Source organism: Chiloscyllium plagiosum, chromosome 6, assembly GCF_004010195.1.
Source record: "Chiloscyllium plagiosum isolate BGI_BamShark_2017 chromosome 6, ASM401019v2, whole genome shotgun sequence".
In the NCBI taxonomy this organism is placed as follows: domain Eukaryota; kingdom Metazoa; phylum Chordata; class Chondrichthyes; order Orectolobiformes; family Hemiscylliidae; genus Chiloscyllium; species Chiloscyllium plagiosum.
This window is the reverse complement of record NC_057715.1, coordinates 74,120,964-74,134,674: the sequence shown is the minus strand read 5'-3', so window position 1 is coordinate 74,134,674 and position 13,711 is coordinate 74,120,964. Positions and strand designations below refer to the sequence as shown.

The 13,711-nt window shown below is 37.6% G+C and overlaps 1 protein-coding gene across 1 annotated transcript in view; it reads right to left on the bottom strand.

The window, feature by feature from the left end:
* Positions 1-13,711, bottom strand: part of LOC122550706 (cullin-5) — a 73,754-nt gene that overhangs the window by 25,080 nt on the left and 34,963 nt on the right. The window contains exons 5-12 of the mRNA XM_043691842.1: positions 13,154-13,295; positions 12,170-12,315; positions 11,462-11,542; positions 10,175-10,268; positions 8,551-8,681; positions 4,396-4,503; positions 2,995-3,059; positions 1,211-1,343 (exon numbers count right to left, since the gene is read on the bottom strand). Of these exons, the coding sequence (XP_043547777.1) occupies positions 1,211-1,343; positions 2,995-3,059; positions 4,396-4,503; positions 8,551-8,681; positions 10,175-10,268; positions 11,462-11,542; positions 12,170-12,315; positions 13,154-13,295 (900 nt within the window). The remainder of the gene's footprint in view (positions 1-1,210; positions 1,344-2,994; positions 3,060-4,395; positions 4,504-8,550; positions 8,682-10,174; positions 10,269-11,461; positions 11,543-12,169; positions 12,316-13,153; positions 13,296-13,711) is intronic.

Below are 13,711 nucleotides of genomic sequence, written 5' to 3'. Positions count from 1 at the left end.
CTTTGTAATTATGATTTTAGTTCATGCAACTGATCTTGCTTCTATTGGCATGGTTCTATCTGGCCATGTCAGGCTTACATTGGTAGTAAAGATTTGCAGGAAATAGAACATAGAAAAATACAGCGCAGTACAGGCCCTTTGGCCCTCGATGTTGCGCCGATCCAAGCCCACCTAACCTACACTAGCCCACTATCCTCCATATGCCTATCCAATGCCCGTTTAAATGCCCATAAAGAGGGAGAGTCCACCACTGCTATTGGCAGGGCATTCCATGAACTCACGACTCGCTGAGTAAAGAATCTACCCCTAACATCTGTCCTATACCTACCACCCCTTAATTTAAAGCTATGCCCCCTCGCTGACTCCATATGTGGAAAAAGGTTCTCATGGTCAATAGCTTACATGATTTAAGATGGTGATTGTTAAAAGAAAAGAGAGGACATGAGAAATTTATATTTTTAAACCCAGAGCGATGCGGGTGTTTGGAAGTCATTGCCCAGTTTGGTGGTTGAGATGGAAACCTTCCTCTCATTTAAAAAGGAACCTGGGTCTGCACTTGACACACTGTTCACCTACAAGGCTACAGACCAGGTGCTTAAAAGTGGGATTATAACGGGTGGCTAGTTTATTCAGCCAGCACAGAGACAATGGGCTGAATGAATCTTTCTGTGCTATAACCTTTTTATAGTGTTGTGACAAAATGGAAGTTTTGGATTCACTTGGATTTAAGTGGGAATGTAAACCGACAATTCAAAGCAGGTGTCACAGCTTCACGAAAAGCTAAACAAAATGCATTCTTCAAAACAGGCAAAGCACTTTGATGTGCTAATATCTTGTCTGATAAGTCCAGAGATGATACATAAAAGATATTCCTTATAATCCAACTGGATTAGAACACTTTTAATAATTAAAAACAATGAAATGCTTGGACCAAACATCAACTGAATATAGCCAACAGCTACTGTTAAGATATTGAGTATAAAAATCTAGCACAGTGTGCTTTAATTTGCTTTACTATAAAATTCAAGACAAATTCAACATGAAAACTGAACATAGATGATTCTTATTTTAAAAAAACCACTTGAATTATCACCTGGATTTAGAGTTTTCGGTTTCCAGAAAATTACATTGTGTCACTGTGAAAAAAATTAGATTGCTAGATAAACCAATAGCCAGAATTAAAACGATAGTGTGCCAGAAACGTACATACCACTTCTTTAAGCTTTGCTTCTATTTCTTCTGAAGTAAGCTTCTTGCTGAGTGGTGTTTTTCTTAGTAACATGTCACAGTAATTTGCTAGTAGCTCTGGGCACTTAGATTCAGGTTGAGTTTTCAACCCAACTCTAAATTAAAAGAACAAAATAAAATATTTAAGTATTTTGCAAGTAACAATCCAAATTCACAATTATAAACACAAATGAAGTAAGATTTGGTTTTCCACTAACAATGTGGATATTGTATCCTGTGATTAGCAGCTGAGCATATGCAATATTAGAACAGTTGCTAATAATTTATTTGTTTTATCCCTGTGATGCATCATGTCCATGGTCGTAGTCACAGTGTGCAGGCAAGGAAAGATTGGTGCTCCAAGAAAGGCAAAGACCAAATTGATGGATTTCAAGCAAGGAGTTATTGAAGATATAGGCACACAGCACAATTATGATGACACTGACAAGACCTTAGAAAGGAAAAGGTCATTAGGAATAGGGCGTAAGTTAGAAAAAGGTTAGTTGTTCAAAAGATCATATGGATGAACTGTGGGCTTTATCCAAAAAGGATTCTGAAAGGAGCGGGATAGTACCTACTCAAAAAGAGCCATGAACGATGAGGGAGCAGGAGATGGGTCTCTTGGAAGAGTAGTTTTTGAGAAGAGAAAATGACTACATTTCAGAAAACAGTATATTTAATCTACTTCTTTTTCATCCTAAAATATCCTGCATCCTTAACTCATATGACAGAACCAACTCTACTGCTAAAGCAGATGAAGCATAAATGAAGAGTTTGTGCCAAATGTTAATAATCCTGTGGTTAGCTAAGGAGATGGCAGAAGTTATTAAATGTGGCACAGATTGCACCTCACTCACCTATAGCCCACTAAAACCTTGGCTCGATGCAAATTAGTTGATGTACAAAGGAGGTTACTGCTTAAAACCATGTTGTCCGAGCCCTAGTTCCATTGCTCTGAATATTATTTCTATCATATTCCATAATACTTCCTTGCAATTCATTTGAATGTTCTTTACTTCAGGGTACATGAAAAAAAGATTAGCTTTTGCAATGGATCTCACCAGTCAATGTATTGTTCAGTGGGCACAAATCCTTAGACAATATTCTCAAATTAGACTTTTTGATTTCTATCAGGGTATGATCTGATTTGATTATTATTCAATAATTCTTGCAGAAAAGTGAAGCTTTCAAAATCAATTCAATTCTGCCCTTTTGTGTATTCCTAATTTTAAAATCAATCCACCTTGGGGGTCATGACCTCACCAACATGGCTGTAGGTTCTGAAATTCCATCCCTAAACGTTCCCATCTCTCTACTTTTGCCCCCATTAAGGCAGTCCCTAAAACTTACCACTTTGACCAAGCTTTTGGTCACTTATCACAATATCTCTTGAGCTTCAAAATTAAATTATGTTTGTTAACAATTCTATGAAATGCCTTGGATATTTAATAAGTTAAAGGCACTGCAAGTAGTTGCTGTTGAGTTCAATTACAAGGCATAGCCACATGGGTTGGGTCCTAAAAGGGGTCTTCGTGTTAATGGAATTCTACCCATTGAAAAGAGCATCTTCAGGCCATGTTGGAGTAAGAAAGGAATTGGAAGAGAAAAGCTCTAATCTTTAGGGTGGTTATTCGAAGAACAAAAAGATATATAACTTGCACTAAATAATGATATTTTCCAAATTGTTCCGTTATGCTATCAATATTTTTAACAGCCTTTGCATTTTATAAAATTGTTCTTTGGAATAATATTGTACAAAGATCTCACCCTTTCTGCTTCAATGGTAGTTCAAGTTTAAATATGGTAGCATCATTCACAACTGCTTTATATGCCTGTTTGGGAGACATTTTTTAAATAAGACAAATTATCAAAATGCAGCATAGCAAGTTTTCAATAATTTTGCAAACTAATAAAGACAACACAGAACAATAAAAATATTACAAGTTATGCAATTTATAACTTGTGAAAGAATTTTTATGTGCATGCAATTTGTATTGTAAATCCCGAATTCTGTGAAAATGATAGCATATGAGGAACAGAGTTCTAAGGGCTTCTTATATGACTGTTCCAAAACAAGAGTTTTATTCAATACTACCTAACAACAGGAAACGGATTTGTTGCAAATTTATCAATAGGTCACTCAAAACAGTTTGGGGTCACTGTAAAGCAGGTCCAAGTTCACAACTGGCTGGAGAGAAAAAAAAGCAGTGCTGCCCAACATGAAGTCGGCTTGGTCTCCAAGCTGTACTGCCGGGGAGGCAACTGTGTAGAGGACTCCGAGAAGCCCAATAGTGGTTGGATATCTCTCAGCTGTTACAATTCGCGAAGAAGCTCCAGTGGTTATTAAGTGTTGGATTCAGGGCTCTTGATAAGTCTTGGGATCTAAGGAGGCTCAGAAAGTGTGCCATTTTATAGGTCAGTACAGCTGATAGTGTGGGTTGGAAAGTCCACAGCAGTATTTTGAGCTGCGCCATACTTACTGAACTGCAGTTTCCAGAATCAAAGAGAGAGTAAATTTGGGAAAAGAGAGTGATCAACCTTAACAAGCGCAGTCATCGATGAAATCCATGATGGAACAGCTTATGAGAGGGAGTTTCAATGCTAAGCCATAAAGAATTGTTATCCCTTGTGAAGTTTGGATTTGATAACCCATCGTTTCATTAACATCAGGACGGAGTTACTCAAAAACCTATAGGATCCACCTTGATAGCATTTGTTAATGTCCACTGCAGGCTATTAGATCAGAGTCTCCTATCCATATTAGTACATGTTAGCTTTGGGCATCAGAATATAAGTTGCACATGTACTGGTATTATATTTCTGCTCTAACCTTGTAAAGTTTATTGTTGTTTGTTCAAGACCATGAAACCTCATGGCTTTATTTCTTTCTAAGTCCCATGGATTTTACATTTGGTTAATTCAAAATTAAAAGTTATGGTTCTTAGCCAGACCGTAAAAAATTTGGTGGTCTGGTCTTGGATCGTAACAAACTACATCCTATGTTTGAACCATTCAACAACTGGTCAAAGTCCATAGGTCTACATTAATATTAGGACTTTGCTACAAGGATACAAATACCTTTTTTAAAAGAACTGTAAGTGAGCTTTCAAAAATATTCCAATCTGAAAATTATCTAAATCCTCAATATCAAAGCAAATATCCACTTACTTTATCTCTCGCAGTAAGAAAACGAGGGTCATCTTGAAATGCCTCTTTTACCAACTTACTAAATCGATTAAACAATGTAAGCAACTGCTCAACGTATTTTTCTGAATCCTGTGAGAGAAAAATATGATTTGTTTTATGTTAAAAAACACAATACACAGAAAAACCCAAGAACCAGGAGCAGGAGGAGGTCAGTGAGCCCCTCAAACCTGCTTCGCTCTTCAACACAAGATTGTGGTTTGTCTGATTTGTAGCCTCAGCCCCACTTCTTTTTTCATCTCCATAATAATGTACTTCCTTGACAACCTAATCTCTAAATAAACCTTGAACATAATCAATGGCCTCTGGAAAGGAGAATGCCACAGATCACTGACTCCCAGCAGTTTGGGGGGGGGGGGGGGGTGGAGGAGAAAAAAAAAATCGGTGTGGCCTCAAACCCTTCTTTTAACTTGCTTAACCTTCCAATAAATGTCAACATTCAAATCACTGTGCTACCTGTACAACTTGAATTACAAAGGTTGATGTATGTACCACTATTCCCAGATCCTCCTTTAAAGTAGAGCTTTGCAGTCTCCCTCCATTTAATGTACTTCTTTTTTAATCTTCCTGGAGTAGACAAGTCATACATACCACACTCGATCTGCCAAAGGTTTGCCCATTTATCCTATATAAATCCCTTTAGCTCTCTTAATAATTGCATCATTAGCAAATTTAGCTACGAGAGATATGGTCCCTTCATCTAAGTCATTAACATAGATTGCAAATAGCTCAGGTCTTAGACTAATTCTTGTGGCACACCAAAGCTACTGCTTGTTAACGTCAAAATGACCCATCTGCCCTACTCTTTGCTTCCAACCAATCTTCAATCTATGCTAATACATTAGCAGTCACATCATGAGTTCTTATTTTGCCAAGTAATTTTTGGTATGGCAATTTATCAAATCAGTTTTTCTCAAGAGCATACACTACTATTTGATCTTCATCCTGCTGATACTTTATCAAGGTTGTCAATTTATCTACAACACTAAATGAAATGGAAGCTTGGCACATGGTCTTTCAAGAAATAACTTAATTCAGTTATGAAAACTGAATTAGGAGTAGTTTTTGGGTGGCACGGTGGCTCAGTGGTTAGCACTGCTGCCTCACAGCGCCGTGGACCCCGGGTTCAATTCCAGCCCTGGGAAACCATCGGTGTGGAGATGGCACAATCTCTCCGTGTCTGCGTGGGTTTCCTCCGGGTGCTCTGGTTTCCTCCCACAGTCCATGTTTGGGAAAGCAAATCTTAGTAGGACTTATACACTTAATGGTAAGGTCCTAGGGAGTGTTGCTGAACAAAGAGACCTTGGAGTGCAGGTTTATAGATCCTTCAAAGTGGAGTCGCAGGTAGATAGGATAGTGAAGGCAGCATTTGGTACGCTTTCCTTTATTGGTCAGAGTATGGAGTACAGGAGTTCAGAGGTCATGTTGCAGATGTACAGGACATTGGTCAGGCCACTGTTATAATATTGCGTGCAATTCTGGTCTCCTTGTGAAACTTAAAAGGGTTCAGAAAAGATTTACAAGGATGTTGCCTGGGTTGGAGGATTTGAGCTATAGGGCGAGGCTGAACAGGCTGGGGCTTAGGGTGATCTTATAGAGGTTAACAAAATTATGTGGGGCATGGATAGGATAAATAGACAAAGTCTTTTCCCTGGGATCGGGGAGTCAAGAACTAGATGGCATAGGTTTAGGGTAGGAGGGGAAAGATATAAAAGAGGCCTAAGGGGCAACTTTTTCACGCAGAGGGTGGGAAATATATAAAAGAGATCTAAGGGGCAATTATTTCACACAGAGGCTGGTATGTGTATGGAATGAGCTGCCAGAGGAAGTGGTGGAGGCTGGTACAATTGCAACATTTAAGAGGCATTTGGATGTGCATGTGAATAGGAAGGGTTTGGAGGGATATGGGCTGGGTGCTGGCAGGTGGGACTAGATGGGGTTGGGATATCTGATCGGCATGGACAGGGGTTGGGTCTGTTTCCATGCTGTACATCTCTATGACTCTATGAGCAGGGTTTGGTGAATTGGCCAAGCTAAATTACCCATAGTGTTCAGGGATGTGTAGTTTACATGCATTAGTCAGGGGAAATGTAGGGTAATGGGTCTGGATGGGATATTCTTCAGAAGGGCGGTGTGGACTTGGGCTGAAGGGCTTGTTGCACACAGTAGAGTTCTAATTATAACAGTTTTTAAAGTTTCAGATTTTGCAGTTTATCAGAGGTGAAATATTGCAGTAGGAGTTCTATTAGTATTTTTCTACTCTTCTAAAATCTCTTTATATAAAGGATTTTCATATCTTTAAACCAAGAAACAGAAAGAAAGAAATCACTCCAACTTTTCTAATATATCCCAGGGCATTGTGGGAGGATAGGAAGGAAAAAGCAAAGAACCTTGTAGAAGTATTTGCACAATCTATATCTACAGGTGAGGTGCCAGATGACAAGAGCAGCTACTCATCATGCCATTAAGAAGGGACATAAGGAAAAGCCAAGGAACTATAGAATTGAGAATGTGAGTTTGGTGGTGGTGGTGATTTTGAAAAGATGATATTTATATGCATTTGAGGAGGCAAGAAATGATTAGGGATAGTCAGCATGGTTTTGTGCAAGGGAAATAATGTCTCACAAACTTGGTTAAGTTTTTTTGAAGAAGTAACAAAGAAGATTGATAAGGGCAAAGCAGTAGACATTGTTTACTCAGTGTTTAGTAAAGCCTTTGACAACGTTTTGCACAGTTGACTATTTAGTAAAGACAGATCATGAGATTCAGGATTAGCTAACCATTTGGATACAATATTGACTTGACAGCAGGAGACAATGATTATGGAGGGTTGTTTTTCAGACAGAATGTCTGTGACCAGCAGTGTTCCACAGGGATCAGTGCTGGGTACTCTTTTGTTATTTTTATACATGATTTAGATGAGAACATAGAAGGCATGGTTCGTAAGTTGCACATAACAACTAAATTGGTGTTATAGCATACAGTGAAGATTATCTTACAAAGAAATCTTGATCAATTGGGTCAATGGGCTGAAGAAAGGCTTATGGAGTTTAATTTGGATAAATGTGAGGTACTGCATTTTGTTTACAAAAAACAAGGGTATAACTTAAAAAGAGAGCTGTGGGTAGTACTTTCAAACAGAGAGATCTAAGGGTTCAGATACATAATTCTTTGAAAAGTTTGTATCTTTTGGTTAAGACAACATTTAGCATGCCTGCCTTCAATGCTCAGACCTTTAACTACAAAAGTTTGGACATTATGTGAAAATTGTATGGGATGTTGGTGAGGCCTATTCTGGAACACTATCCCATTCTGTTTGCCCAGTTATAGGAAGGATATTGTTAAGCTGGAGGGGTGCAGAAGAGATTTAGCAGGATGTTTCTGGGACTGGAGGGTTTGAGTTATAAGGAGAGGCTGGGACCTTTTCCACTGGAGGAGGTTGAGGGGTGGTTTTATAGAGGCTTATAAAATCATGAGGGATATAGATACGATGAATGGCAGGTGTTTTTTCCCCCGAGGGTGGGAAATTTCAAGACTAGGTGAGAGCAGAAAGATGTCAAAAAAATACATGAGGGGCAATTTTGTTTTAAATACAGAGTGGCTCATATGTGGAATGAACTTCCAGAGGAAGTGGTGGATGCAGGTACAGTTACAATGTTTAAAAGGTATGAATAGGAAAAATTTGGAAGGCTATGGTTCAAGCGCACGCAGGTGGGACTAGTTTAGTTTGGGAGTATGGTCAGAAGAACTGGTTGAACCAAAGTGTCTGCTTCTGTTCTGTCTGATTGTATAATTCCATGAACTGTTACTCAGAATACCTCTACCTAATTTATATGGTAAGATCACAATATAACTTTAAATTATTGTGGTTGAATAGGCTTCTCAATGTGTTTTACGGGTTCTTCGAAATTTGCAAGTGAAAGCTGATAATTCAATTTTCTATCCAAATCTTAGGCCAGTGATCCTGACAAAACCAAGGCAAACACCAAATCAGCTCAAGTGACTCTTAAGTATCTCCCAGGGGTCACCTTGAAAATGATCTGAGTGTATATTTTTGGACCTACACAATGCATAGGGAAAGTGAGGAACTTTAGTTAAAAGGCACCTTTAAATACTTACAGTAGTGATAGTCTCTGCAGCTGCTACCATATCTGCCAATCCAGCACTAATAATGTGCTCTTCCAAATCTTTTAACATTGGCTCAATTCCATTTGGAACTTTATCCATCAATGTAAACATCAAATGTAGTTCTGCAGAAATGAACAAACACATCAACATCTAACAGAACATACTTCATTATTTGTGGCCTTGTAGACTTTGTTCATTTATTGCTTCTGTCTTCCAACCTATCATAAATCTTCCTTTTGTCCTTGTCCCACCGAACCCTATTACATTTTTAAATTTTCCCCTGTTCTGAAAATAAGTAATTGCTCTGAAATTTAACTCATTTCTCAATTAAACCTGTTGGACTATAACCTGGTGTTGTGAGATTTTTAACCGTCTGAAATGTTAGTGTGAAATTCAAGTAAATATTTAAACTAAAATAGGACATAGTGGTTGAGATTACATTTGTTGCCATGCAATAACTTCATACAAAATAGGCTACTGAATCAGAACAGCTTTGAATTCAACTCATTTAGAATTAGAATGGTGGGCACAATTCAACTTCGCACTATGAACTTGAATGAACTTTGCGCTACATTTGCAAGTGCACAGACTCAACTAGAAGCAAATAACAGTTTTTTTACATTGGTGGCAGTTAGGCACAATGGATATGGAAAACATAAGTGTGTCCCTTTCATGGAGGGCAGCATCGTAGCTCAATGGTAAGCACTGTCGCCTCACAGTGTGAGACATCCGGATTCAATTCCAACCTTGGGTGACTGTCTGTGGAGTCTGCATATTCTCCCAGTGGGTGTATTTCCTCCGGGGGCTCTGGTTTCCTCCCACAGTCCAAAGATATGCAGGTTAGGTGGATTGGCCATGTAAAATTCCCTGTAGTGTCCAAAGATGTGCGGGCTAGGTGGGTTAACCATGATAAATACAGGGTTACGGGGATAGGGTGGAGGGTGGGATGTTCTTCGCAGAGTCACTGTAGACTCAATGTGCCGAATGACCTTTATCTGCTCTGTAGAACTTCTAGGATTCTATAAGCTTGGCTAGAAAAAGCATAAAAAAGTTGTACAACTGTTTGGCAGTCTCATGGACGATTCTTTACGTCAGAACACATTAATTGACCTTCATACATTTCCAGGAGGTACTATTATATTTAATGCTAAGCTTAAAAAGAAAATTATATTTTAGTAGATTGTGTGCATTCTTCTGGAGAATTTCTTTTGAAGAATTCTGGCTCAGAAATTCAATAATAAAATTGAAAAGTTGCGAAGTTCTGTCCCAAAAGGTTGATTAGCTGTCCAATTTAAGAAGCAAAATAAAGCACAGCTAAAATAAAAAGAAACTGAAAATGCAGACCAGTTGGAACAAAAAAGCAAATAAATAGCTCTGACAAAATATCATGCATACAATTGCAATTTTATTCGAATAGAAGTTTTACATTTTGAATCATGCAAATAATGGTAGAACAATTAGCACTTTTACATTTCCACGCTGCTACAATAAAATAAATATTTTTACTGGTCATCATGCAACCATTTGGAATACCATCAAGAATAATTTGTACATCACCACCTAATAAAGAAAACAATATTAATTCAATAAAATCAATAATTACAATTTTACTCACTATCTGTCTCATTACGCTTGATCATGCCTGGGCATTCAGCTAGAATTGTCTCCTTAAATGAAGTCACCAGAGCATTCACACAGCACTCCATGAGCTGAAATAAAACTCTTACAATTAACAGTTATTTCAAACATTTTTCATTGCCGTCAGGACTAAAAGTAATCTATGGTATTTGCACACTCAAAAATCCTTCAGGATCCTTCTAAAATGCCATTTCTTTCTTTCTCTAATATGATACCATGGTAAAATTTGCAAACCCCAAGTTCAATTAAAAGACCATAAATAATGAGGAGAAAAAAAACCCCCAATAATTCCAAAGGTAAAAACTTCTACTTAGTTTATCTTGTAAGGACTTATACTTCCAAATGCTCAACTATATTAATTTCCACTTTTCTTTTCCACTGCAACACAGCAGCCCAAATCTATCCAACCTTCTTCCGCCCCAGCCTAAACAGTAATAATTACTAAAAGCTTAGTAATTTTTTGTAAATAAGCTGGAGACCACTCACTAAGCTTTTTCTTTCCCTCTTGCTTTTAACCACAAGCCAAACCATACTCCACCCCATGGCTCCCACTTACCCGAGGCATGATGGAGTGTCTTTCTCAACTTCTTTCCTGATGAATCAGCTATGGCTCAGCTGATAGCACAAATCAGAAGATTGTGGGTTGAAGACTTACAGTTAGAGTGCAAACATCTGACTTGACTCTTCATAAACTAAGGAGTGGTGTGCTTTTGAAGGTTGAGATTTTCAGCTGAAAATTTTTTTATACGACACCTCAAGAGCTCTCTTGCAATATTTCGTAATACTATTTTTATTGCTCAATCAGCATCACAAAAACAATGGCTGCTTTTTTGAATAAAAGAGAACTTGCTAAGCTCACATGCAATTGTTGGTTAAGAAAGTCTAAAGTTTTATTTTATACAATCTAATTTAGTTTATAATTGGAATTAAACTAAAACCTACAGTTCAAATTTTGTTGTTGCCAGCTTTACGTGAAGTTTTCACAAAGCTTACATTGAAAGAACAGCTTAAGAACCTGCTGACACTGGATCCTTGTTAAGTTAGTCAGAACAATTTTTTATCTCACGAGGATATAAAAGTAGCTAGTGTTTTTTGATGCAATGGTAATATCAGAGGGATTAATGCAGATTTACAGTAGTATTTGTCAATGCAGACTTGGTGGACCAAAGGACCTATTCTGTACTGTATAATTCTATGGGATGAGAAAGCAGAACATTGAGAAGTACTACAAAATACACAATATAACTCCAAGAAAAATACTTACAGCCTGAACAGAGTTGCACTCTCGTCTGGTTTCTAAATATCGAAGTGCCCTCTTCTCCTCCTCTTTTAATTTAGCATCTGCCTTTAAAAGAGATTTTACATATGTTTAATATAGAACCATTTTATTTTACTACTCCTCCCACTTAGGTTTGTGAATTCCATTTTTGGGTATGATTGCTGTTATCTGCAAATAATCAGCACTCAGAAGATTAGATTAGATTAGATTAGATTGCCTGCACATGTTTGGACTGTGGGAGGAAACCGGAGGACACGGTGGAAACCCACGCAGACACGGGGGGAACGTGCAAACCCCACACAGTCAGTCGCCTGAGGCGGGAATTGAACCCGGGTCTCTGGCGCTGTGAGGCAGCAGTGCTAACCACTGTGCCACCGTGCCGCCACACCAAGATATAAATGAAAATCGCCATTGATAATGTCTGCTTTGATCTTTGCATATCAACTTAACAAATATGCACATATACAGCAAGTATCATTTAATTATGGTCAACAGAGTAAGATCCTGTATGACTATTCTTCCTTTACTCACTAGCATGTATGGAGACTAAATATACTGCCCTTGCTAACATCCTAGCTGAAATCAATTCCATTATATTACTAAGATGACATGCTCTTTAAGAACTGCTATTTTTTTCAAATTATGCCATTAGTTTACTTACAAATAATATTTCATACATTGCATTTAACTCACATATTTCATGTAATTTTGTACACCATTTTGTTGCAAGTAAGATGGAGCCTGTGTCCTGTAGAATCTTTCAGTTGAATCTAAATAAGCCTTTTCAAAATTATCACGATAAATTTGAAGCTTATCTTCTGGATTAGAACACAGGTTGACTGCAATTCAAGAAAAAAATTCAGTAAAGAAACATTTTGCACAATAATTTTTACAACATTTGTGGTACACAAAAAATTAAAACTTCATGCACTTAATTGTTTGTATTAACCAGCTTCCAAGTGTCAATTTTTGAAACAATAATAAATTTTAAATAGATTTGGAACAATCTGTTTTCAAACAGATTGAGGCAAAATCTCTATAAGTGAAATTTAGTCAGCATCAAGATGTCAATCATTCAAAACTAGCTCTCCTTGACAGGATAAGTTATCCATATGTCTGACACCAGATTCTGAAAACAATTGCTCCACTCAGAACATGGCTTCAAAGTATCACTGGAGAAGTCAAAACATATCCACTGACTCATGGGAGCCTCTTGACTTTGACCAAAAACAAAATAGAAGGTTCATTTGGAAAGGCACTGATAACAGACTTTGTTGGGAACAAGAGGTAGTACAGACGAGGTGCTAAAGGGAGTGAATAAACTTTCAAATAATCCACCTGCCAAACCCTTCAAGTACACCTGCCCCAAATGTCGCAGAGTCAGCAGATAGATCACACATTGGACTCATCAGCTTTCTGAGAATCCAAACTGAAGTGTGAATAAGTTACCTTTGATTATGAAGGATTGCCTTACAGAAGAACCATGCCATATATTTTTAAATAGAAATAACATTTTTTTTCAAAAAGACATAAAAATATCACCAGGAACCAACATGTAAAACTTTACGAGCAAGCTTAAATTCACCTGTACAGAACATCTTGCCAGTTTCAGACAGTTCTTTAATTAAATGATTTGTTAAATGCAGAAGAAATACATTACTTACAATAAAGTCTTACCATATGATTCTCTGACTCCAATGACCAGTTGAGAATCAAAAGCTTCTCCTAGTCTTTCAGCATGAACTAATTTCATTGCACTATCTTGAAGACGATTCTTAATATTTGAGAAGATCGACTCATTCCAGGTGTCAAGCATAAGCTGAAAACATTAAAACTCAGCATGGAGTGAAGTTTGCTTTTCAAGTTCTATTTAGTTTTGTTAACAAATAAACAAATTTTAAAAGACACTATTCACTTGCAATATTAAATTTGGAAGTGGCACTCTGACTGGAAGTTTAATATCGTAGGGACCAGCCACAGAATATTAGCTAAAGGTTACCTTTAGTGTTTCAGTGATCTGATTCAGAGTAAGGATTGACTTCCACCAGAAACACTAGCAGGTCATACACAAGTGCAAAATTCCTTATTACTATGGCGATGTGATGACCGTATCCAAATGCATGGTGGTAAGTTAGCAAATAGAAAACTAAAATTCAACTCTCTAGCTCAATTACGGTTACTGCGTTCTTGTTGTCAGTATGCGTTATGAAATCCATCTACCTGAGAATTCTATAT